This window comes from Salvelinus alpinus, chromosome 3 (genome assembly GCF_045679555.1).
Source record: "Salvelinus alpinus chromosome 3, SLU_Salpinus.1, whole genome shotgun sequence".
Taxonomy (NCBI): Eukaryota; Metazoa; Chordata; class Actinopteri; order Salmoniformes; family Salmonidae; genus Salvelinus; species Salvelinus alpinus.
In genome coordinates, this window is record NC_092088.1 from 3,828,038 (window position 1) to 3,855,538 (window position 27,501).

At 43.5% G+C, this 27,501-nt stretch overlaps 2 protein-coding genes across 12 annotated transcripts in view; one reads left to right on the plus strand and one right to left on the minus strand.

Annotated features, from left to right (window-relative positions):
• The window catches only part of LOC139569928 (striatin-like), a 52,400-nt gene extending 48,916 nt beyond the window's left edge, over nt 1-3,484 (plus strand). The window contains exons 15-17 of the mRNA XM_071391317.1: nt 526-627; nt 855-941; nt 1,501-3,484. Of these exons, the coding sequence (XP_071247418.1) occupies nt 526-627; nt 855-941; nt 1,501-1,670 (359 nt within the window). The 3' untranslated portion in view covers nt 1,671-3,484. The remainder of the gene's footprint in view (nt 1-525; nt 628-854; nt 942-1,500) is intronic.
• Nucleotides 3,485-4,120: 636 nt separating this feature from the next.
• vit (vitrin) overlaps nt 4,121-27,501 on the minus strand; it is a 159,443-nt gene continuing 136,062 nt past the window's right edge. For all 11 annotated transcript variants that reach the window (XM_071391314.1, XM_071391311.1, XM_071391306.1 and 8 more), the window contains 6 exons: nt 23,610-23,678; nt 23,226-23,373; nt 17,003-17,106; nt 13,586-13,812; nt 12,894-13,407; nt 4,121-7,570 (listed from right to left, as the gene is read on the minus strand). In XM_071391314.1, the coding sequence (XP_071247415.1) occupies nt 7,392-7,570; nt 12,894-13,407; nt 13,586-13,812; nt 17,003-17,106; nt 23,226-23,373; nt 23,610-23,678 (1,241 nt within the window). In that variant the 3' untranslated portion in view covers nt 4,121-7,391. The remainder of the gene's footprint in view (nt 7,571-12,893; nt 13,408-13,585; nt 13,813-17,002; nt 17,107-23,225; nt 23,374-23,609; nt 23,679-27,501) is intronic.

Genomic DNA, 27,501 nt, shown 5'->3' on the forward strand with positions numbered 1-27,501 from the left:
GCAGGAGGTGGGGAGGGAGAGGAGCAGGAAGAGGGGTGGGAGGCAGGAGGTGGGGAGGGAGGGGAGCAGGAAGAGGGTTGGGAGGGAGGAGGTGGGGAGGGAGGGGAGCAGGTAGAGGGGTGGGAGGGAGGGGAGGAGGTGGGGAGGGAGGGAGGGAGGGGAGCAGGAGGAGGTGGGGAGGGAGGGGAGCAGGAAGAGGGTTGGGAGGGAGGAGGTGGGGAGGGAGGGGAGCAGCAGGAGGAGGTGGGGAGGGAGGGGAGGAGGTGGGGAGGGAGGGGAGCAGGAAGAGGGTTGGGAGGGAGGAGGTGGGGAGGGAGGGGAGCAGGAAGAGGGGTGGGAGGGAGGGGAGCAGGAAGAGGGGTGGGAGGGAGGAGGTGGGACGGGAGCGAGATGGTCAGATTGGCCTGTTCATCCTGGAGTCTGCTGCAGAGACTGATAGGTCTGGAAGGAGGGGAGAGGAGCAGGAAGAGGGGTGGGAGGGATGGTCAGATTGGCCTGTTCAACAAGGACTCAATCTCTCCCCAGGTACCCGCTGTCTGATCAACAAGGTGCTGAGTCACCCCACCCTCCCCATCACCATCACCGCTGAAGAGGACAGACACATCAAGTTCTTCGACAACAACACAGGTTACACATTACATACAAACGTGTCCTCCACCCAGAACTAAGTAGGATCTCAGTGGTCCTCCATCAGTCCCTACTCTGGCAGTCGTCCACTTCTTACACCTCTTGATCCAGTTTGGTTTAACACAGCAGTTTGTTTTTAAAAGTAGAGTGAGGACACTTAAACTGATGCGTTCACAGAAAGCAGAAACATATAAAATTAACAAATGTTGTCAATTTGAACTCTTCAGGAAAGCTGATCCACTCAATGGTGGCCCACCTGGATGCTGTTACCAGTCTAGCTGTCGACCCCAACGGGCTCTATCTGATGTCTGGCAGTAAGTAGCTAACAACTCTCAATAACAACGATGTCTAACATTCTTAGCTAGATATTATATTCATTCTGCATGCAATGGTAGGAGAGTCCTATGTGAGGATATGACAGACCTTATAAAACAGGAGAGGGCCTAGAGCTGAGCCCTGGGGGACACCAGAGCTGTATACTTTATTAGAACAGGAGAGGGCCTAGAGCTGAGCCCTGGGGGACACCAGAGCTGTATACTTTAAAGAACAGGATAGGGCCTAGAGCTGAGCCCTGGGGGACACCAGAGCTGTATACTTTAAAGAACAGGATAGGGCCTAGAGCTGAGCCCTGGGGGACACCAGAGCTGTATACTTTAAAGAACAGGAGAGGGCCTAGAACTGAGCCCTGGGGGACACCAGAACAGGAGAAGGTCTAGAACTGAGCCCTGGGGGACACCAGAACAGGAGAGGGCCTAGAGCTGAGCCCTGGGGGACACCAGAGCTGTATACTTTAAAGAACAGGAGAGGGCCTAGAACTTTATGTAAACTGCCTTGTCGCCCAACTACTGTTCACCTTCCTCTCCCCTCCCTCAGGTCATGACTGCTCTATTCGTCTGTGGAACCTGGAAACTAAGACGTGTATCCAGGAGTTTACAGCTCACAGGAAGAAGAATGATGAGTCTATCCATGACGTGGCCTTCCACCCCTCTAAGGCCTACATCGCCTCCGCCGGGGCCGACGCTCTCGCCAAGGTGTTCGTATGACGAGGACCAATCAGCCCACCGACACAGCCTCCCAGCACCAGGGATCAATAGAGACACAGGAGGGGCGGGACCGTAAAAAAGGGCGTGTGAGGTTCCACGCAGACTTTCCCTCACACATATCACCTCTCACACTACTGGTTCCCTGTTTTGACTGGTGGATGATGCAGCCAATAGCCACTTCCAAGCCCCAGACTTCTAGGCCCGCCTCCAGAGGGATAGGGCCAGGGCTGTGGTTGGCTCAGAGGTCTGTTAGGGGAACTGCGATTGGGCACAAGACTTCCTCATCCCTGTGCAATCCAGGCAGGCCCCTTGGGTATGACCGGCCACAGAGACCGTCTTTCTCGAATCCGGGGGCCAATGAACACCCACACAGACTGATACTATTGTCTTATGCTCTGTCTTCCCTTCACAGCTAGCGAGGGCGTTGAAGACAGACAGGGTCTTCCCTTCACAGCTAGCGAGGGCGTTGAAGACAGACAGGGTCTTCCCTTCACAGCTAGCGAGGGCGTTGAAGACAGACATATGTTTTTATAGTGTAGACTCCCTAGAGAAGATGGAGCACCATGCCCTACCCCCTCCTCATGTCGTCATGCCCATTAACCAGAAACCCCAAGCCCCCCCCCCCCATTTCCCCAATCTCTAGGCCCAGACTTCTCCCCTCAGATCAGGGTAGACTGTCTGCTCCTTGGTCCCTCCTCTCCTTCTCCTCCAAGTCAGTTTCAGTGATGGAGATGCTGGCTGTCTTGGATGGAAGCATCTCGCTTTTCCCCTTCTGCTTCCAAGGCTGACTCTGTCTCCCCAGTCTCTGCCCACCCGCCAGCCAGCCAGTTTCTCTCTCTGCTTTCCTTTTAAAAATACTTATTGAAAAATGTGCCTTTGCTTTAAAAAAAAAAAAAAAAAAAAAGGTCTTGAAACAAAAGTTATTTTACAGAGCATCTGTTTTTGCGGGGGCGGGGGAGGGGGAGGGGGGAGACAGAGTTGATAGGGCAAGGTTGTCACGATGGTGTCCATTTTAACAAAAAATATTGGATGTAGAATTTCAAATACTTATAATAAACAAAATATATATTAAGTCTTAAAACTGACTGTGCTGAAGTGAGTTTGAGTGCTCATTTTTTTTTATATATATAAAAAGCATGGGTGGAAATAAGCCTTGTCCCAGATCTGTTTGTTCTGTCTTGCCATTGACCATATAGGAGTTGAAAAGACTGCACTAACAGGTCTGGGACCAGGGTAGAAGGGAATCGGCCAAACCGGGCAGAGCTAATACAGACGATCAAGTTAATATTTCCTATTTGTTAGAAGAATTCCTTGTTATAAAACTGTGTACACTGCAACAACAACAAAAAGTTCAATTACAAATACATGTTTCCAAAGTCAACCATCTGGTTCTACAATAGGAGGTTTAAGTATGTAGTAACAGATGTTGGTTCATCTTTACAATACCAGCCACTGAGTTTGGTCTGCAGTGTGCTCAGTGGCCACTAAGTCTCAGAGTAGGGGGTTAGCATCTCAAATGACACCCTATTCCCTATATAGTGCACTCATTTTAGGGTCCTGGTCAAAAGTAGTGCACTAATATAGGGAATAGGGTGCCATTGGAGATGCTATCCCCGAGAGCTGTATTTACAGTATACGCTGTAGTACAGTACAATATGTTATATTCGTACAACAGGCAACTCATTTTTAGTTCCACAAATCCATCCAAATATCCATCTAAACTTACAAGTTCAAATGAGCTATTTTCTCAGACTGTAACAGTCACTGGTTTGTATATGAAAAGTCTGTTCTCATTAAAACTGCTGTAAAAATGAGAGATTTTACAAGCTGTGAATTGAGAGAGCCGGAGGAGGACGTTTGATTCTGTCTGATTTTACAACAACGTATTCGTTGTAGAGAAATGTTATGATTTTTCTTCCTGCAGTATTGTGTCTCCTCTAGTTCCTGTATCTTTCCCCAAAAATCCCAGTTGTTTTGGAGATCCTGTTTGGAGGATGTTCTTATTCCCTCATGATTGGGGCTTCCGAGTGACGCAGCATCTCAGACACCCTGGTTCGAATCCAGGCTGTATCACAACCCGGCCGTGAATGGGAGTCCCGTAGGGCGGCGCACAATTGGCCCAGCGTCGTCCGGGTTTGGCCCGGTGTCGGCCATCATTGTAAATAAGAATTTGTTCTTAACTGACTTGCCTAGTTAAATAAAGAAATGATTCCCAGAATCTTCCAACTGGGAATCTTGGGAATTTTGCAGTCTTTTCTCTTAGTGGTGTGTGTTGTATGTAATGTTGTATGGTATAGAACAGGAACGATAGTATAGAGACAGCAGTCCAGTCCAAAACTATGATACATTACTAGAATCTAATATAGCTACACACACATGTATATAGATTTAAAGTTTTTGCATACGATTAACATCGACCTCTTCTGTCACTGAAGAACATCACAACAATGTTTTATTTTATTATAATTTTATTAAAAATCGCATTTAAAATATTGATCAAATATGTATTTTTGAAAATGACAAGCAAAAAGGCTTTTTAATATGCATATGTACAAACAGGATAAAAACTAAAAACAGGGAGGTTATATAAATACTCTGAACAAACCAATATCAACCATGTGAACAAGAAGGAAGCAAAGCTGGGTTGTGTTCATTAGTCACCCAATGGATGAAAATGGACTGAAACAGGGAGAAACTACTTGAATCTGTCCAATAAGAAACTCATTTTCATTTTTTCCCTTGTTAAATGTTTTTGCTACGATGTGCGCTAATGAATACGACCCTGGTTTAGTTTGTGAGGAACACTGTTAAGGTTAAAAGTATTAAAGTTTGATCTATTTATAGGTACAGTATCAGAGCTGGAGGAAAACTACTCTCTCGAAGCGTTTCTTTGACCATGTGTTACATTGACCATGTGTTCATTTGACCATGTGTTCATTTGACCATGTGTTCATTTTCCATAAATAAAGAGTGAACTGTTCAATTGTTTTGATTTAAAGACAGTTGTTAGGAGGCAGTTAGAGTTACCAAGTAAGACATGTTTTCTAATTGGAAATGCGAAAAGCTGCTAAAGATGTTACGTTCAGGTTTATACCCGCGCTTGTTAGCCGCTAACATGCTAAATCATTAGTATGGCCCCTTCAGGTTTATACCTGCGCTTGTTAGCCGCTAACATGCTAAATCATTAGTATGGTCTTTCAGGTTTAAACCCGCGCTTGTTAGCCGCTAACATGCTAAATCATTAGTATGGCCCCTTCAGGTTTATACCTGCGCTTGTTAGCTGCTAACATGCTAAATCATTAGTATGGTCTTTCAGGTTTAAACCTGTGCTTGTTAGCCGCTAACATGCTAAATCATTAGTATGGCCCCTTCAGGTTTATACCCGCGCTTGTTAGCTGCTAACATGCTAAGTCAGAAGTATGGCCCCTTCAGGTTTAAACCCGTTCTTGTTAGCCGCTAACATACGTATGGTCCCTTCAGTTTTTGTGGATTAAATGTTGTTATATGGCTTTCACTTCCAAAGTTATCAGTCAGCATGCATCAATAACAGCACAATGTCCTTAAGATCAAATATCTCCTCTATAAAAGACCACACAGTATACACACACACACGGTCAAATTCTGATGAGAAGACCATAATGTGGAGACCATAATGTGGAGACCATAATGTGGAGACCATAATGTGGAGACCATAATGTGGAGACCATAATGAGGAGACCATAATGAGGAGACCATAATGAGGAGACCATAATGTGAAGACCATAATGTGGAGACCATAATGTGGAGACCATAATGTGGAGACCATAATGTGGAGACCATAATGTGGAGACCATAATATGAAGACCATAATGTGGAGACCATAATGTGGAGTAATTCCCATAATGTGGTCTGATGACATCGGTCCTCTTCACTGATAATTGCAGTCTTATTCCTTTTCCAATCTCCCCGACTGTAAAGCACCATATTGTATTTCTGCACTGTGTTATTAGGCCGTAAGAGGAAGTGCTAAGCACCATGTCCCCATAAGGCTGTTACTCTGTAAGCACCATGTCCCCATAAGGCTGTTACTCTGTAAGCACCATGTCCCCATAAGGCTGTTACTCTGTAAGCACCATGTCCCCATAAGGCTGTTACTCTGTAAGCACCATGTCCCCATAAGGCTGTTACTCTGTAAGCACCATGTCCCCATAAGGCTGTTACTCTGTAAGCACCATGTCCCCATAAGGCTGTTACTCTGTAAGCACCATGTCCCCATAAGGCTGTTACTCTGTAAGCACCATGTCCCCATAAGGCCATGTCCCCATACGGTCATGTTACTCTGTAAGCACCATGTCCCCATAAGGTCATGTTACTCTGTAAGCACCATGTCCCCATACGGCTATGTTACTCTGTAAGCACCATGTCCCCATAAGGCTATGTTACTCTGTAAGCACCATGTCCCCATAAGGCTGTTACTCTGTAAGCACCATGTCCCCATAAGGCTGTTACTCTGTAAGCACCATGTCCCCATAAGGCTGTTACTCTGTAAGCACCATGTCCCCATACGGCTGTTACTCTGTAAGCACCATGTCCCCATAAGGCTGTTACTCTGTAAGCACCATGTCCCCATAAGGCCATGTCCCCATACGGCTATGTTACTCTGTAAGCACCATGTCCCCATACGGCTGTTACTCTGTAAGCACCATGTCCCCATACGGCTATGTTACTCTGTAAGCACCATGTCCCCATACGGCTGTTACTCTGTAAGCACCATGTCCCCATAAGGCCATGTCCCCATACGGCTATGTTACTCTGTAAGCACCATGTCCCCATAAGGCCATGTCCCCATACGGCTATGTTACTCTGTAAGCACCAGATTGTGTGGTGTGTTAAGCCAGAAGAAGTAGTCTAAACATGCTTTATAGTTTTTCCTGTAAGCACCAGGGTTGGGCTCAATTCAAATTTAAGTCAGGAAGTGATTTGAATTTAACATAAAAAATAAAATAAAAAGTTTAACTTTAGCAATTAGTAGTTTTATCCTTTTCAGTTTATTGAGAAGTTGAAAATAAAAGCACTTTTTAAAAATGATTACATTGGAATTTCAGTTTCCTTCCTGAATTGTCGGCCTTAGATTTGGATGGACCTCAACCCTGGTAACCACCACGTCCAGGTAGTTGTACCTTTTGATCAGTTATGTTACATGATTAGGAGTGAGAACATAAAACACCCCCTTGTCCCTGACTGTTATTATAACACCAACAACAGTTGAGATCACATGGCCAAAGTTTAATCGTTGTGATCCAAAGCCTTCACAATTTTTATTTTTTTATTTTTTTTAATTCAGGTTCGTATACCCAATGCCTTTTGCTTCAAACCAATAACCTCCCTTGGGAATTAAACTATTTCCAATTCAGCACCAACTTTTACAACAGTTTTTCATTTGGTAACTTACCGGTAATACATTTTGTAGAGACCCTGTCCTGTCTCCATGATAGTGCAGGACTATATGGACCTACTAATTAGCTTATGGAGATCCTAATAAAATATCTAACCCCCTCCCTACTCCATCGGCAGCCCCTGTTTCAAAACTTTACAAATGTATCCTTCCTTCCTTGTTTCCTTGATATGTAAGCACAGATTTATAAGTATAGGTGTACGTAAGCAAGGTGGGCCTATGGCCCTAGGGGCCTTGTTCAAAAAGTAGTGCACTATATAGGGAATAAGGTGCCCTCTTTGCTCAGCTCAGTTGCGTGGCTGTGAGTTGAACTCCTGACAGATGTTATTGACCACCTTGGGGACGAACTTGTAGAGGCTGTCAAACTCATCTACGAAGTAGGAGTGCTCCTTGTCGGGGTCGGTGGCGATGTACTCCAGCTCGTCCTGCGCTGCCCAGGCGATACCGATGGAGTACGCTATCACACCTGGAGAGAGAGAAGAGAGACGGGTAGTTAGAGACTGGACTAGACTATAACAACTGGGTTAGATTAGATACCGATGGAGTACGCTGTCACACCTGGAGAGAGAGAAGAGAGACGGGTAGTTAGGGACTGGACTAGACTATAACAACTGGGTTAGATTAGATACCGATGGAGTACGCTATCACACCTGGAGAGAGAGAAGAGAGACGGGTAGTTAGGGACTGGACTAGACTATAACAACTGGGTTAGATTAGATACCGATGGAGTACGCTGTCACACCTGGAGAGAGAGAAGAGAGACGGGTAGTTAGGGACTGGACTAGACTATAACAACTGGGTTAGATTAGATACCGATGGAGTACGCTGTCACACCTGGAGAGAGAGAAGAGAGACGGGTAGTTAGGGACTGGACTAGACTATAACAACTGGGTTAGATTAGATACCGATGGAGTACGCTATCACACCTGGAGAGAGAGAAGAGAGACGGGTAGTTAGAGACTGGACTAGTGATAAAGGAATTTAATTCCTATGTTTATCAACCAATTCAATTAAAACACTCATAAATAAGAATTTGTAAGATACTTATCAGCATAAAATGGGCAGAAACCAGTCTTAAAATCAATCAATCAATAGCGTTTATTCTCGAGAGTACTGATCATAATACATTTTACATCAGGTTATATAATAAAGATGTCATAGGTTTTAATGTCCAACCTCCTCTCGGATACAATGGCAATACAGTTCGAGTTCTCATTACTGTCTGCCACCTGTTAAACTATCTACAACCAACTCAAGGTCTTTCCCCTCCCTGGGTAGAGACATCATTCTAGCCTGTCTGAAGATAAACCCATTCTTTCTAACAAGGAACATATTACACTCAGCATTATGATTATAATAAGTTTCATTCATACAGTAACATCTAAGTCAAATGTATACATATTTTAGTCATTTATTCATAAAAATCCCATAACAACTAGACTATAACAACTGGGTTAGATTAGACCGGGAGCGGGCCACATCGGGATTTCAGAAATCGATGGAGGGCAGCACATGTTTTTTAACCGATTTGTTCGTAAAGATTTTGCCAGACAGATAAAAGGCCAGTTATTTGAAAAAATATATACAGTGCATTCAGAAAGTATTCAGACCCCTTGAATTTTTCCACATTTTGTTACAGCCTTATTCTAAAATTGATTAAATCGTTTTTTTTGTTATCCCCATAATGACAAAGCAAATGTGTAAATCTAATTTCAGTTTTTTATTTTTAATACAAGTATTTAGACCCTTTACTCAGTACTTTGTTGAAGCACCTTTGTCAGCGATTACAGCCTCGCGTCTTCTTTGGAATGACTCTACAAGCTCGGCACACCTGTATTTGGGGAGTTTCTCCCATTCTTCTTTGCAGATCTTCTCAAGCTCTGTCAGGTTTGATTGGTAGCGTTGCTGCACAGCTATTTTCAGGTCTCTCCAGAGATGTTCTATCGGCTTCAAGTCTGGGCTCTGGCTGGGCCAGAAGGACATTCAGAGACTTGTCCCGAAGCCACTCCTGCGTTGTCTTGGCAGTGTGCTTAGGGTCGTTGTCCTGTTGGAAGGTGAACGTTCGCCTGAGTGCTCTGGAGCAGGTTTTCATCAAGGATCTCTCTGTACTTTGTTCCGTTCATCTTTCCCTCGATCCTAACTAGTCTCCCAGTCCCTGCCGCTGAAAAACATCCCCACAGCATGATGCTGCCACCACCATGCTTCATCGTAGGGATGGTGCCAGGTTTCCTCCTGATGTGATGCTTGGCATTCAGGCCAAAGAGTTCAATCTTGGTTTCATCAGACCAGAGAATCTTGTTTCTCAAGGTCTGAGAGTCCTTTAGGTGCCTTTCAGCAAACTCATTTTACTGAGGAGTGGCTTCCATCTGGCCACTCTACCATAAAGGCCTGATTGGTGCTGCAGAGAGAGTTGTCCTTCTAGAAGGTTCTCCCTTCTCCACAGATGAACTCTGTCTGAGAGACCATCGGGTTCTGGTCACCTCCCTGACCAGGGCCCTTGTCTTGATGGTTCCAAACTTCTAACATTTAAGAATGACTGTATTCTTGGGGACCTTCAATGCTGCAGACATTTTTGGTACCCTTCCCCAGATCTGTGCCTCGACACAATCCTGAGTTCAGAGTTCTACAGAGAATTCCTTTGACCTCATGGCTTGGCTTTTGCTCTGACATGTACTGTCAACTATGGGACCTTATATAGACAGGTGTGTGCCTTTCCAAATCATGTCCAATCAATTTAATTTACCACAGGTGGACTCCAATCAAGTTGTAGAAACATCAAGGATGATCAATGGAAACAGGATGCAATTTGAGCTCAATTTTGAGACTCATAGCAAAGGGTCTGAATACTTAGGTAAATTATTTTCTAAAAACCTATTTTCACTTAGCTTAGAAACAAGCCACACACACTACATTACCAAAAGTATGTGGACACCTGTTCGTCAAACATCTCAGTCCAAAATCATGGGTATTAATATGGAGATGGTCCCCCCTTTGCTGCTATAACAGCCTCCACTCTTCTGGGAAGGCTTTCCACCAGATGTTGGAACATTGCTGCTATAACAGCCTCCACTCTTCTGGGAAGGCTTTCCACCAGATGTTGGAACATTGCTGCTATAACAGCCTCCACTCTTCTGGGAAGGCTTTCCACTAGATGTTGGAACATTGCTGCTATAACAGCCTCCACTCTTCTGGGAAGGCTTTCCACCAGATGTTGGAACATTGCTGCTATATACAGCCTCCACTCTTCTGGGAAGGCTTTCCACCAGGTGTTGGAACATTGCTGCTATAACAGCCTCCACTCTTCTGGGAAGGCTTTCCACCAGGTGTTGGAACATTGCTGCTACAACAGCCTCCACTCTTCTGGGAAGGCTTTCCACCAGGTGTTGGAACATTGCTGCTATAACAGCCTCCACTCTTCTGGGAAGGCTTTCCACTAGATGTTGGAACATTGCTGCTACAACAGCCTCCACTCTTCTGGGAAGGCTTTCCACTAGATGTTGGAACATTGCTGCTACAACAGCCTCCACTCTTCTGGGAAGGCTTTCCACCAGGTGTTGGAACATTGCTGCTATAACAGCCTCCACTCTTCTGGGAAGGCTTTCCACTAGATGTTGGAACATTGCTGCTATAACAGCCTCCACTCTTCTGGGAATGCTTTCCACCAGGTGTTGGAACATTGCTGCTATAACAGCCTCCACTCTTCTGGGAAGGCTTTCCACCAGATGTTGGAACATTGCTGCTATAACAGCCTCCACTCTTCTGGGAAGGCGTTCCACTAGATGTTGGAACATTGCTGCTATAACAGCCTCCACTCTTCTGGGAAGACTTTCCACCAGATGTTGGAACATTGCTGCTATAACAGCCTCCACTCTTCTGGGAAGGCTTTCCACTAGATGTTGGAACATTGCTGCTATAACAGCCTCCACTCTTCTGGGAAGGCTTTCCACTAGATGTTGGAACATTGCTGCTATAACAGCCTCCACTCTTCTGGGAAGGCTTTCCACTAGATGTTGGAACATTGCTGCTATAACAGCCTCCACTCTTCTGGGAAGGCTTTCAACTAGATGTTTTAACATTGCTGCTATAACAGCCTCCACTCTTCTGGGAAGGCTTTCCACTAGATGTTGGAACATTGCTGCTATAACAGCCTCCACTCTTCTGGGAAGGCTTTCCACTAGATGTTGGAACATTGCTGTGGGGACTTGCTTCCATTCAGCCAAGAGCATTCGTGAGGTCGGGTACTGATGTTGGGCGATAAGGCCTGGCTCGCAGTCTGAGTTCCAATTCATCCCGAAGGTGTTCGATGGGTTTGAGGTCAGGGCTCTGTGCAGGCCAGTCAAGTTCTTCCACACCGATCTCAACAAACCATTTCTGTGTGGTCCTCACTTTGTGCACTGAGGCATTGTCATGCTGAAACAGGAAAGCTGTTGCCATAAAGTTGGAACACAGAATCGTCTAGAATGTCATTGTATGCTGTAGTGTTAAGATTTCCCTTCACTGGAACTAAGGGGCCCGAACCATATAAAACAGCCCCAGACCATTATTCCTCCACCAAACTTTACAGTTGGCACTGGGTTGGGGCAGGTAGTGTTCTCCTGAATCTGCCAAACTCAGTCCGTCGGACTGCCAGATGGTGAAGCGTGATTCATCACTCCAGGAAACTCGCTGCTCCAGAGTCCAACGGCGGGCGTTACACCACTCCAGCTGACGCTTGGCATTGTGCATGGTGATCTTAGGCTTGTGTGCTGCTGCTTGGCCATGGAAACCCATTTCATGAAGCTTCCGACTAACAGTTCTTGTGCCGACATTGCATCCAGAGACATTTTTTTTACTCTGTAGTGAGGGTTACAACCGAGGACAGACGATTTTTACGCGCTACGTGCATCAGCACTTAGCTGTCCCATTCTGTGAGCTTGTGGCCTACCACTTCGCGGCTGAGCCGTTGTTGCTCCTAGAGGTTTCCACTTCACAACAACAGCACTTACAGTTGACCGGGGAAGCTGTAGCAGGGCAGATATTTGACAAACTGACTTGTTGGAAAGGTGGCATCCTATGACGGTGCCACGTTGAAAGTCACTAAGCTCTTCAGTAAGGCCATTCTACTGCCAATGTTTGTCTATGGAGATTGCATGGCTGTGTGCTCAATTCAATGCACCTGTCAGCAACGGGTGTGGCTGAAATAGCCGAATCCACTAATTTGATGGGGTGTCCACATACCTTTTGTATATAGTGTATCTGTGACCAACAGATGTATAACTGTATTCCCAGTCATGTGAAATCCATAGATTAGGCCCTAATGAATTTATTTAAATTGACTGATTTCCTTATATGAGTTGTAACTCTTTGGAATTGTTGCGTGTTGCAGTTATATTTTTGTTCAGTATAGTTTTCATTCATTTCATTTCAACTTGGTTTCACACCAACTTAGCTTTCATTACATTTCAATTTGGTTTCACACCAATTTAGCTTTCATTACATTTCAATTTGGTTTCACTCCAACTTAGCTTTCATTACATTTCAACTTGGTTTCACACCAACTTAGCTTTCATTACATTTCAATTCGGTTTCACTCCAATTTAGCTTTCATTACATTTCAATTTGGTTTCACACCAATTTAGCTTTAATTTAGTTTCCCATATGAAGAAATAATAAAATAGCAATCCAAAATTATCCACCAGTATGATGCTAAATTACCTTCATATCGAGGTGATTTTTCTTAGAGGAGCTTTCCCCCCCATTGGCCAGATTTTCAAACCACACCAATCAACCTCTAACCTCTGACCCCTCACCTTGGCGATGGACGGCCAACGCTGGAGCTCTGACATCATCGTAGCTCCTCCCGTCGGTGATAACGATCATGATCTTGCGTTTGTTGGGTTTGGACTTGCTGAACAGCTGCTCTGCTGCGTAGGTGATAGCCGCTCCAGTACTGGTCCCGCCGCTCCAGTAATTAATCCTCTTTATGGCATTAAGCAGATCAGCCTTGTTGTTGTGTTGCCCGAAGGCAAACTCCAGCCGTTGTTCGTACGTATACTGCACTGCGCCGACTCGTGTGTCCGTGTCCGATATCTCAAACTCCCGCGTGATGTTAGCGACGAACTGCAGGACGGTCCGGAAGTTCCCGGTGCCCACAGAGCTGGATCCGTCGATGACGAAGGCGATGTCGTTAGCGTTAAGGCAGGTCTTGCTGCAGACGAGACGGTCGGTGTCACACACTCGCTTGACAAGGGGTTGGACTGCCTTCCGCAGGGCGAACCAGCTCGACACGGGTAGGGAGTAGAAACCGTTGGTTCGACACACCGCCTGTTGAGAGATGAGAGAAGATGGTTAGGTGGTTAGGAAGGGTTTCATGAAGGGACAGGGCTCAAATTGTGAGGGAATTGTAAGCGGATGTACGTGTTGCATAGCCAGGGGTGAATTGGAAGCAGCTGTATGTGTTAACATAGCTAAGGGTGACCCGGTGACCATCGTCTCTATATACCTTGTCCACAAAATTCGGTTCCACCACATTCTGCTTCTCGTTCTCGTCGGGTCCCTCGATGGTCACAAAGAAGATGTTGATACCAGACTCTCTGGCCTGGCGTGATGCCTCCTCTACCTTGTCGGTGGGCCAGCCGTCTACCAGAACCACAGCCACGTTGGGCGCTCCGCCCCGGTTACCGTTGGCGTCGCTGAAGTAATGTTTGTTGATATAGGAGAGGGCCTTCCCTAGGAGAACACCAGGGGGCAGCAGAGCACTTAACAGACAAATAGCTGAAGTAATGTTTGTTTTTATAGCAGAGGGCCTTCCCTAGGAGAACACCAGGGGGCAGCAGAGAAGCAAGCAAGCAGGCAGACAGACAGCTGAAATACACTACAATGATCAAAAGTATGTTCGTCAAACCTCATTCCAAAATCATTCATATGGAGTTGGTCCCCCCTTTTTTGCTGCTATAACAGCCTCCACTCTTCTGGGAAGGCTTTCCACTAGATGTTAGAACATTGCTGCGGGGACTTGCTTCTATTCTGCCACGAGCATTAGTGAGGTCAGGCACTGATGTTGAGCGATTAGGCCTGGCTCACAGTCGGCGTTTCAATTCACTCCCAAAGGTGTTTGATGGGGTTGAGGTCAGGGCTCTGTGCAGGCCAGTCAAGTTCTTCCACACGGATCTCAACAAACCATTTCTGTTTGGAGCTCGCTTTGTGTACGGGAGCATTGTCATGCTGAAACAGGAAAGGGCCTTCCCCAAACTGTTGTCACAAAGTTGGAAGCACAGAATTGTCTAGAATGTCATTGTATGCTGTAGCGTTAAGATTTCCCTTCACTGGAACTAAGGGGCCCGAACCATGAAAAACAGCCCCAGACCAGTATTCCTCCTCCACCAAACTTTACAGTTGGCACTATGCATTGGTGCAGGTAGCGTTCTCCTGGCATCCGCCAAACCCAGATTCATCCATCGGACTGCCAGCTGGTGAAGTGTGATTCATCACTCCAGAGAACACTGCTCCAGAGTCCAATGTCAGAGAGCTTTACACCCTTCCAGCCGACGCTTGGCATTGCGCATGGTGATTTTAGGATTGTGTGCGGTTGCTCGGCCATGGAAACCAATTTCATGAAGCTCCCGACTAACAGTTATTGTGCTGACGTTGCTTCCAGAGGCAGTTTGGAGCTCTGTAGTGAGGGTTACAACTGAGGACAGATTATTTTTATGCGCTTCAGCACTCAGCGGTCCCGTTCTGTGAGCTTGTGTGGCCTACCACTTCGTGGCTGAGCCGTTGTTGCTCCTAGACGTTTCCACAATAACAGCACTTACAGTTGACCGGGGCAGCTCTAGCAGGGCAGAAATATGACGAACTTGTTGGAAAAGTGGCATCCTATGACGGTGCCACATTGAAAGTCACTGAGTTCTTCTGTAAGGCCATTCTACTGACAATGTTTGTCTAAGGAGATTGCATGGCTGGCTGTGTGGTTGATTTTATTCACCTGTCAGCAACGGGTGTGGCTGAAATAGCCGAATCCAATAATTTGAAGGGGTGTCCACATACTTATGTGTATATATAGCGTACAGGAGAGGGCCTTCCCTAGGAGTACAGCAGGGAGCAGCAGAGAGGTGGTTAATACAGACAGAGATATAAAACACACAATACGTTTCTGTAAACACATGCACACAACGGAGCCCATTTTAAAATGGAATGTTTTTGTTCTAAACTGCCTCCCACTAAGTGTTCTAATCTAAGAAGTGGTAGGTACACCTGTTACCAGTAGCCCATTTCTTTATTTAACCAGCTAAGTTGACTGAGAAGACGTGGTACTACAGTATCTGTTTAGAAAGCAGAAGCGGTTGATCATCTTGCATCTCATTGTTGGTGGTCCGTACTCTCTTGGCCAGGGGTTTCACGTGGAAAAACATGGCAATCTCAATGTGACTTCCCTGGTTAAGTAAAGGATACATAACTACCAAAAAGTAGAAACATCTGTGATGTATATTGTGAAGATATATGTTGCTGATGAGAACGGAGACAAATGCAATGGCTAACTGGCACACTGATTAGAGGGGGGAGGTTATATTCTGTAAACGCACACAACCCTATTTGTATCCAACTGCAATGTTTAGCAGAGTCACAAAGACCGCATGAGGCATCAAATTAAAGGAAACCATCGCTTCCTGACAGTAGTCTGACCCCTAGCCAGTCAATGCTGGTAGAACCAAATGCCTTTTGTCAGGAGGCCAGGAGTTAAACACTGTTATTTAACTCACAGTGTCTAGGGTCGGATTTAGATTTAACTACAGTCTCTCGGGGCATGTGAAAATATGGTAAAGATTTTGTGAAACAAGCGATAATTGTGTCCCTTTTTCACTTTCGCACTTAAGTGTGCGGTCTTGTGGCCATGGTGCCTTCTGGCTTTGCTGTAAACGCTTAGAAAAAAGGGTTCTTCGGCTGTCCCCATAGGAGAACAGTTTTGGGTTCCAGGTAGAACCCCTCTACCCAGAACCAAAAAGGGTTCTCCTATGGGGACAGTCGAAGAACCATTTTAGGTTTTAGATATTTTATTTATTTATTTCACCTTTATTTAACCAGGTAGGCTAGTTGAGAACAAGTTCTCATTTACAACTGCGACCTGGCCAAGATAAAGCAAAGCAGTTCGACACACAACATCAGAGTTAAACATGGAATAAACAAACATACAGTCAATAACAAAATAGAAAAATCTATATACAGTGTGTGTGGAAATGAGGTAAGATAAGGGAGGTAAGGCAATAAATAGGCCATAGTGGCGAAATAATTACTATATAGCAATTAAACACTGGAGTGATAGATGTGCAGAAGATGAGTGTGCAAGTAGAGATACTGGGGTGCAAAGGAGCAAGATAAATAAAATAAATAACAGTATGGGGATGAAGTAGTTGAATGGGCTATTTACAGATGGGCTATGTGCAGTGATCTGCTCTGACAGCTGATGCTTAAAGCTAGTGAGGGAGAGATGAGTCTCCAGCTTCAGTGATTTTTGCAGTTCGTTCCAGTCGTTGGCAGCAGAGAACTGTAAGGAAGTACCTTTCTAAGAGTGTAGACTAGTTCAGAGGTTCCCAATTTTAAGGAACTCAGTCCAGCTTTGAACTTCCTCTTGAAAGTTGTCGGTAGTAGAATACACAAGGCGCGCGGGATGTTCCCCAATGTTGGAATCCCGGCACCCTCCACAGCCACCACCATTTCTCCTTCGCCCATATCCAGATAGCTGATGTTCTGAAAGAGCTGCACTGTAAAGGCTGGCTCTGCTCTTTACTAAATATCTTATACCTGTATGATGTTCTGTCATTGATTGTTATGCCCGTGTGTACTATTTTATATATTCTTTTAATGATTTTGGTACAATACAGGTTTTTACTTATTTATTTCATTCATTTATTCACCAACTCACCCACGTTGGACATCCCTCCCTTCTGCGTGATCTTGTCTACGGCAGGTTTCAGCTCTCTGGAGTTTGTATAGGCCTTCAGACTGAACTCTGTCACCGGATCATCTCTGTAGCGATAATAACAACAATATCAACAACATGCATTTGAGAAAGGAAGGAACGAGAAAGAGAAAGGACGAGAAGAGAAGAAACAGATTGAGGCAGAAAGAGGAGGAGGAGGGCAGAGGGAGGAGGAGGGCAGAGGGAGGAGGAGGACAGGGCGGAGAGAGGAGGAGAGGGCAGAGAGAGGAGGAGAGGGCAGAAAGAGGAGAGAACCTAAGAGAATGCCATACCCACTGGGCACACTGGTTGAACCAACGTGGAATAGACATTGAATTGACGTCTGCGCCCGGTGGGTAGCCACAGGTTCAGTGAGGTTAGATCACCCCATAGACTTACCTGTCAGGTCCATAATTATTGACACCCTTGATAATGACTGGATCAAATAAATGATACAAATACTGAGCTGTACTGTATGTGTGTGTGTAACCTTTATTTAACTAGGCAAGTCAGTTAAGAACAAATTCTTATTTACAATGACGGCCTACCCCCCGGCCAAACCCGGACGACACTGGGCCAATTGTGCGCCGCCCTACGGGACTCCCAATCACGGCCGGTTGTGATAAAAAAAATTGTGTGGAAAATTATATTTTATACTAATACAATTGCTCAGCAAAATAGATTTTGTTCAACAAGTAATATTTTTTTCCTTTCTCAAAATGATAGGGGTCAAAATGATTGGCACCCCTGTTTTCAATACCTTTCGATAACTCACTTTGCAAGGATAATGTCACTGAGCCTTTTTCTAAAAGGTTTTATGAGATTCTAGATCACATTGGAAGGGAAGTTAGACCAGTCCTCCATACTGAATCCTTCCAGAGATCCTTGATATCCTTCCTCTGTTCTTATGGACTGTCCTCTTAAATTCAAACCACAGGTTTTCAGTGGGGTTACTTATCCGTATTGGATGGTATATATATTTAGGGGTTACTTATCCGTATTGGATGGTATATATATTTAGGGGTTACTTACCCATATTGGATGGTATATATATTTAGGGGTTACTTACCCGTATTGGATGGTATATATATTTAGGGGTTACTTACCCGTATTGGATGGTATATATATTTAGGGGTTTCTTACCCGTATTGGATGGTATATATATTTAGGGGTTACTTACCCGTATTGGATGGTATATATATTTAGGGGTTACTTACCCGTATTGGATGGTATATATATTTAGGGGTTACTTACCCGTATTGGATGGTATATATATTTAGGGGTTTCTTACCCGTATTGGATGGTATATATATTTAGGGGTTACTTACCCGTATTGGATGGTATATATATTTAGGGGTTACTTACCCGTATTGGATGGTATATATATTTAGGGGTTACTTACCCGTATTGGATGGTATATATATTTAGGGGTTACTTACCCGTATTGGATGGTATATATATTTAGGGGTTACTTACCCGTATTGGATGGTATATATATTTAGGGGTTACTTACCCGTATTGGATGGTATATATATTTAGGGGTTACTTACCCGTATTGGATGGTATATATATTTAGGGGTTACTTACCCGTATTGGATGGTATATATATTTAGGGGTTACTTACCCGTATTGGATGGTATATATATTTAGGGGTTACTTATCCGTATTGGATGGTATATATATTTAGGGGTTACTTATCCGTATTGGATGGTATATATATTTAGGGGTTACTTACCCGTATTGGATGGTATATATATTTAGGGGTTACTTACCCGTATTGGATGGTATATATATTTAGGGGTTACTTATCCGTATTGGATGGTATATATATTTAGGGGTTACTTACCCGTATTGGATGGTATATATATTTAGGGGTTACTTATCCGTATTGGATGGTATATATATTTAGGGGTTTCTTACCCGTATTGGATGGTATATATATTTAGGGGTTACTTACCCGTATTGGATGGTATATATATATTTAGGGGTTACTTACCCGTATTGGATGGTATATATATTTAGGGGTTACTTACCCGTATTGGATGGTATATATATTTAGGGGTTACTTATCCGTATTGGATGGTATATATATTTAGGGGTTACTTACCCGTATTGGATGGTATATATATTTAGGGGTTACTTATCCGTATTGGATGGTATATATATTTAGGGGTTACTTACCCGTATTGGATGGTATATATATTTAGTGGTTACTTATCCGTATTGGATGGTATATATATTTAGGGGTTTCTTACCCGTATTGGATGGTATATATATTTAGGGGTTACTTACCCGTATTGGATGGTATATATATTTAGGGGTTACTTATCCGTATTGGATGGTATATATATTTAGGGGTTACTTACCCGTATTGGATGGTATATATATTTAGGGGTTACTTATCCGTATTGGATGGTATATATATTTAGGGGTTTCTTACCCGTATTGGATGGTATATATATTTAGGGGTTACTTACCCGTATTGGATGGTATATATATATTTAGGGGTTACTTACCCGTATTGGATGGTATATATATTTAGGGGTTACTTACCCGTATTGGATGGTATATATATTTAGGGGTTACTTACCCGTATTGGATGGTATATATATTTAGGGGTTACTTATCCGTATTGGATGGTATATATATTTAGGGGTTACTTACCCGTATTGGATGGTATATATATTTAGGGGTTACTTACCCGTATTGGATGGTATATATATTTAGGGGTTTCTTACCTGTATTGGATGGTATATATATTTAGGGGTTACTTACCCGTATTGGATGGTATATATATTTAGGGGTTACTTACCCGTATTGGATGGTATATATATTTAGGGGTTACTTACCCGTATTGGATGGTATATATATTTAGGGGTTACTTACCCGTATTGGATGGTATATATATTTAGGGGTTACTTACCCGTATTGGATGGTATATATATTTAGGGGTTTCTTACCCGTATTGGATGGTATATATATTTAGGGGTTACTTACCCGTATTGGATGGTATATATATTTAGGGGTTACTTATCCGTATTGGATGGTATATATATTTAGGGGTTTCTTACCCGTATTGGATGGTATATATATTTAGGGGTTACTTACCCGTATTGGATGGTATATATATTTAGGGGTTACTTATCCGTATTGGATGGTATATATATTTAGGGGTTACTTACCCGTATTGGATGGTATATATATTTAGGGGTTACTTATCCGTATTGGATGGTATATATATTTAGGGGTTTCTTACCCGTATTGGATGGTATATATATTTAGGGGTTACTTACCCGTATTGGATGGTATATATATATTTAGGGGTTACTTACCCGTATTGGATGGTATATATATTTAGGGGTTACTTACCCGTATTGGATGGTATATATATTTAGGGGTTACTTACCCGTATTGGATGGTATATATATTTAGGGGTTACTTATCCGTATTGGATGGTATATATATTTAGGGGTTACTTACCCGTATTGGATGGTATATATATTTAGGGGTTACTTACCCGTATTGGATGGTATATATATTTAGGGGTTTCTTACCCGTATTGGATGGTATATATATTTAGGGGTTACTTACCCGTATTGGATGGTATATATATTTAGGGGTTACTTACCCGTATTGGATGGTATATATATTTAGGGGTTACTTACCCGTATTGGATGGTATATATATTTAGGGGTTACTTACCCGTATTGGATGGTATATATATTTAGGGGTTTCTTACCCGTATTGGATGGTATATATATTTAGGGGTTACTTACCCGTATTGGATGGTATATATATTTAGGGGTTACTTACCCGTATTGGATGGTATATATATTTAGGGGTTACTTACCCGTATTGGATGGTATATATATTTAGGGGTTACTTACCCGTATTGGATGGTATATATATTTAGGGGTTACTTACCCGTATTGGATGGTATATATATTTAGGGGTTACTTACCCGTATTGGATGGTATATATATTTAGGGGTTACTTACCCGTATTGGATGGTATATATATTTAGGGGTTACTTACCCGTATTGGATGGTATATATATTTAGGGGTTACTTACCCGTATTGGATGGTATATATATTTAGGGGTTACTTACCCGTATTGGATGGTATATATATTTAGGGGTTACTTACCCGTATTGGATGGTATATATATTTAGGGGTTACTTACCCGTATTGGATGGTATATATATTTAGGGGTTTCTTACCCGTATTGGATGGTATATATATTTAGGGGTTACTTACCCGTATTGGATGGTATATATATTTAGGGGTTACTTACCCGTATTGGATGGTATATATATTTAGGGGTTACTTACCCGTATTGGATGGTATATATATTTAGGGGTTTCTTACCCGTATTGGATGGTATATATATTTAGGGGTTACTTACCCGTATTGGATGGTATATATATTTAGGGGTTACTTACCCGTATTGGATGGTATATATATTTAGGGGTTACTTACCCGTATTGGATGGTATATATATTTAGGGGTTACTTACCCGTATTGGATGGTATATATATTTAGGGGTTACTTACCCGTATTGGATGGTATATATATTTAGGGGTTACTTACCCGTATTGGATGGTATATATATTTAGGGGTTACTTACCCGTATTGGATGGTATATATATTTAGGGGTTACTTACCCGTATTGGATGGTGTATATATATTTAGGGGTTTCTTACCCGTATTGGATGGTATATATATTTAGGGGTTACTTACCCGTATTGGATGGTATATATATTTAGGGGTTACTTACCCGTATTGGATGGTATATATATTTAGGGGTTACTTACCCGTATTGGATGGTATATATATTTAGGGGTTTCTTACCCGTATTGGATGGTATATATATTTAGGGGTTACTTACCCGTATTGGATGGTATATATATTTAGGGGTTACTTACCCGTATTGGATGGTATATATATTTAGGGGTTACTTACCCGTATTGGATGGTATATATATTTAGGGGTTACTTACCCGTATTGGATGGTATATATATTTAGGGGTTTCTTACCCGTATTGGATGGTATATATATTTAGGGGTTACTTACCCGTATTGGATGGTATATATATTTAGGGGTTACTTACCCGTATTGGATGGTATATATATTTAGGGGTTACTTACCCGTATTGGATGGTATATATATTTAGGGGTTTCTTACCCGTATTGGATGGTATATATATTTAGGGGTTACTTACCCGTATTGGATGGTATATATATTTAGGGGTTACTTACCCGTATTGGATGGTATATATATTTAGGGGTTACTTACCCGTATTGGATGGTATATATATTTAGGGGTTACTTACCCGTATTGGATGGTATATATATTTAGGGGTTACTTACCCGTATTGGATGGTATATATATTTAGGGGTTACTTACCCGTATTGGATGGTATATATATTTAGGGGTTACTTACCCGTATTGGATGGTATATATATTTAGGGGTTACTTACCCGTATTGGATGGTATATATATTTAGGGGTTACTTACCCGTATTGGATGGTATATATATTTAGGGGTTACTTACCCGTATTGGATGGTATATATATTTAGGGGTTACTTACCCGTATTGGATGGTATATATATTTAGGGGTTTCTTACCCGTATTGGATGGTATATATATTTAGGGGTTACTTACCCGTATTGGATGGTATATATATTTAGGGGTTACTTACCCGTATTGGATGGTATATATATTTAGGGGTTACTTACCCGTATTGGATGGTATATATATTTAGGGGTTACTTACCCGTATTGGATGGTATATATATTTAGGGGTTACTTACCCGTATTGGATGGTATATATATTTAGGGGTTACTTACCCGTATTGGATGGTATATATATTTAGGGGTTTCTTACCCGTATTGGATGGTATATATATTTAGGGGTTACTTACCCGTATTGGATGGTATATATATTTAGGGGTTACTTACCCGTATTGGATGGTATATATATATTTAGGGGTTACTTACCCGTATTGGATGGTATATATATTTAGGGGTTTCTTACCCGTATTGGATGGTATATATATTTAGGGGTTACTTACCCGTATTGGATGGTATATATATTTAGGGGTTACTTACCCATATTGGATGGTATATATATATTTAGGGGTTTCTTACCCGTATTGGATGGTATATATATTTAGGGGTTTCTTACCCGTATTGGATGACGCCCATCATGGGTCCGGCCACGCCCACGTTGATGACCTGTGCCACCTCAGCCAGGAAGTCCTTCTGGATCTTAAAGCGACGCTTCCCAATACTCCAGCTACCGTCCATCAGCCATGCTATGTCTACTTTACAGTCTGCCAATCAATCACAATCAATCAATCAATATGATATCCCATTACTTGAACTACCGTCCATTAACCACGCTATGTCTACCTTACAATCAATCAATGTGATATCATAGGGCTTATATGTTATAGCACATAATAAACAGCTATCCAGTCTAGTCCCAGTTCTGTTTGTGCAGTTGTGACATCTACGGTGTGTGTGTGTGTGTGTGTGTGTGTGTACACGTGTGTGTTTGTGAACATACTTGGGTCTCCCTGAGTAACAGGCTCTGGGTCGGCCCGGGGTAGTGAGTCCTGCTCTCTCACACTAAAACCTGAAGACAGAAGATGACGGACAGAAGAGAAGATGACGGACAGAAGAGAAGATGACGGACAGAAGAGAAGATGACAGACAGAGCACATGAAAAGCATGTCAAACATCACATAGAGAAAACAATGCTGTACATAATGTCATCATGCTTTTACCAACTGAGACATCACAAGATAACAGACTACATCTAAGGATGGATTCATTATATATTTGAGACCTCAAGTTCTGGTCCTGGTGAGCCATATCTGTTTCTGTTTAACTGGTTAGTGGGTATCGTTTTCCAGGCCTGAGTTGTTGGCTGCAACGAACTTCTTTATCAGTTTGAATCTGTTGGAGCCAGCAACAACTAGCGAGAGGAAGAGTATTGTCAAGTCTGGAACAGAGCTGGAGTGCTGGAGGTGAAATGGAAGGGGTAGAAGGTGCTGTGAAATGGGTAGGAGGTGCTGTGAAATGGGTAGAAGGTGCTGTGAAATGGGTGGAAGGTGCTGTGAAATGGGTAGAAGGTGCTGTGAAATGGAAGTGGTAGGAGGTGCTGTGAAATGGGTAGAAGGTGCTGTGAAATGGGTGGAAGGTGCTGTGAAATGGAAGTGGTAGGAGGTGCTGTGAAATGGGTAGGAGGTGCTGTGAAATGGGTAGAAGGTGCTGTGAAATGGGTAGAAGGTGCTGTGAAATGGGTGGAAGGTGCTGTGAAATGGGTAGAAGGTGCTGTGAAATGGAAGTGGTAGGAGGTGCTGTGAAATGGGTAGAAGGTGCTGTGAAATGGGTGGAAGGTGCTGTGAAATGGAAGTGGTAGGAGGTGCTGTGAAATGGGTAGGAGGTGCTGTGAAATGGGTAGAAGGTGCTGTGAAATGGGTAGAAGGTGCTGTGAAATGGGTAGGAGGTGCTGTGAAATGGGTAGAAGGTGCTGTGAAATGGGTAGAAGTGGTAGAAGGTGCTGTGAAATGGGTAGAAGGTGTTGTGAAATGGATAGAAGGTGCTGTGAAATGGGTAGAAGGTGCTGTGAAATGGGTAGAAGGTGCTGTGAAATGGGTAGAAGGTGCTGTGAAATGGGTACAAGGTGCTGTGAAATGGGTACAAGGTGCTGTGAAATGGGTACAAGGTGCTGTGAAATGGGTACAAGGTGCTGTGAAATGGGTACAAGGTGCTGTGAAATGGGTACAAGGTGCTGTGAAATGGGTAGAAGGTGCTGTGAAATGGGTAGAAGGTGCTGTGAAATGGGTAGAAGGTGCTGTGAAATGGGTAGAAGGTGCTGTGAAATGGGTAGAAGGTGCTGTGAAATGGGTAGAAGGTGCTGTGAAATGGGTAGAAGGTGCTGTGAAATGGGTAGAAGGTGCTGTGAAATGGGTAGAAGGTGCTGTGAAATGGGTAGAAGTGGTAGAAGGTGCTGTGAAATGGGTAGAAGGTGTTGTGAAATGGATAGAAGGTGCTGTGAAATGGGTAGAAGGTGCTGTGAAATGGGTAGAAGGTGCTGTGAAATGGGTAGAAGGTGCTGTGAAATGGGTAGAAGGTGCTGTGAAATGGGTAGAAGGTGCTGTGAAATGGGTAGAAGGTGCTGTGAAATGGGTAGAAGTGGTAGAAGGTGCTGTGAAATGGGTAGAAGGTGTTGTGAAATGGATAGAAGGTGCTGTGAAATGGGTAGAAGGTGCTGTGAAATGGGTAGAAGGTGCTGTGAAATGGGTAGAAGGTGCTGTGAAATGGGTAGAAGGTGCTGTGAAATGGGTAGAAGGTGATGTGAAATGGGTAGAAGGTGCTGTGAAATGGGTAGAAGGTGCTGTGAAATGGGTAGAAGTGGTAGAAGGTGCTGTGAAATGGGTAGAAGGTGTTGTGAAATGGGTAGAAGGTGCTGTGAAATGGGTAGAAGGTGCTGTGAAATGGGTAGAAGTGGTAGAAGGTGCTGTGAAATGGGTAGAAGGTGATGTGAAATGGGTAGAAGGTGCTGTGAAATGGGTAGAAGGTGCTGTGAAATGGGTAGAAGTGGTAGAAGGTGCTGTGAAATGGGTAGAAGGTGTTGTGAAATGGGTAGAAGGTGCTGTGAAATGGGTAGAAGGTGCTGTGAAATGGGTAGAAGTGGTAGAAGGTGCTGTGAAATGGGTAGAAGGTGTTGTGAAATGGGTAGAAGGTGCTGTGAAATGGGTAGAAGGTGCTGTGAAATGGGTAGAAGGTGCTGTGAAATGGGTAGAAGGTGCTGTGAAATGGGTAGAAGGTGATGTGAAATGGGTAGAAGGTGCTGTGAAATGGGTAGAAGGTGCTGTGAAATGGGTAGAAGGTGCTGTGAAATGGGTAGAAGGTGCTGTGAAATGGGTAGAAGTGGTAGAAGGTGCTGTGAAATGGGTAGAAGGTGCTGTGAAATGGGTAGAAGGTGCTGTGAAATGGGTACAAGGTGCTGTGAAATGGGTAGAAGGTGCTGTGAAATGGGTACAAGGTGCTGTGAAATGGGTACAAGGTGCTGTGAAATGGGTACAAGGTGCTGTGAAATGGGTACAAGGTGCTGTGAAATGGGTAGAAGGTGCTGTGAAATGGGTAGAAGGTGTTGTGAAATGGGTAGAAGGTGCTGTGAAATGGGTAGAAGGTGTTGTGAAATGGGTAGAAGGTGCTGTGAAATGGGTAGAAGGTGCTGTGAAATGTGTAGAAGGTGTTGTGAAATGGGTAGAAGGAGCTGTGAAATGGGTAGAAGGTGTTGTGAAATGGGTACAAGGTGCTGTGAAATGGGTAGAAGGTGTTGTGAAATGGGTAGAAGGTGTTGTGAAATGGGTAGAAGGTGCTGTGAAATGGGTAGAAGGTGCTGTGAAATGGGTAGAAGGTGCTGTGAAATGGGTAGAAGGTGCTGTGAAATGGGTAGAAGGTGCTGTGAAATGGGTAGAAGGTGCTGTGAAATGGGTAGAAGGTGATGTGAAATGGGTAGAAGGTGCTGTGAAATGGGTAGAAGTGGTAGAAGGTGCTGTGAAATGGGTAGAAGGTGCTGTGAAATGGATAGAAGGTGCTGTGAAATGGGTAGAAGGTGCTGTGAAATGGGTAGAAGGTGCTGTGAAATGGGTAGAAGGTGCTGTGAAATGGGTAGAAGGTGCTGTGAAATGGGTAGAAGGTGCTGTGAAATGGGTAGAAGGTGCTGTGAAATGGGTAGAAGGTGCTGTGAAATGGGTAGAAGGTGCTGTGAAATGGGTAGAAGGTGCTGTGAAATGGGTAGAAGGTGCTGTGAAATGGGTAGAAGTGGTAGAAGGTGCTGTGAAATGGGTAGAAGGTGTTGTGAAATGGATAGAAGGTGCTGTGAAATGGGTAGAAGGTGCTGTGAAATGGGTAGAAGGTGCTGTGAAATGGGTAGAAGGTGCTGTGAAATGGGTAGAAGGTGCTGTGAAATGGGTACAAGGTGCTGTGAAATGGGTACAAGGTGCTGTGAAATGGGTACAAGGTGCTGTGAAATGGGTACAAGGTGCTGTGAAATGGGTAGAAGGTGCTGTGAAATGGGTAGAAGGTGCTGTGAAATGGGTAGAAGGTGTTGTGAAATGGGTAGAAGGTGCTGTGAAATGGGTAGAAGGTGCTGTGAAATGGGTAGAAGGTGTTGTGAAATGGGTAGAAGGTGTTGTGAAATGGGTAGAAGGTGTTGTGAAATGGGTAGAAGGTGCTGTGAAATGGGTAGAAGGTGTTCTGAAATGGGTAGAAGGTGTTGTGAAATGGGTAGAAGGTGCTGTGAAATGGGTAGAAGGTGCTGTGAAATGGGTAGAAGGTGTTGTGAAATGGGTAGAAGGTGCTGTGAAATGGGTAGAAGGTGTTGTGAAATGGGTAGAAGGTGCTGTGAAATGGGTAGAAGGTGTTGTGAAATGGGTAGAAGG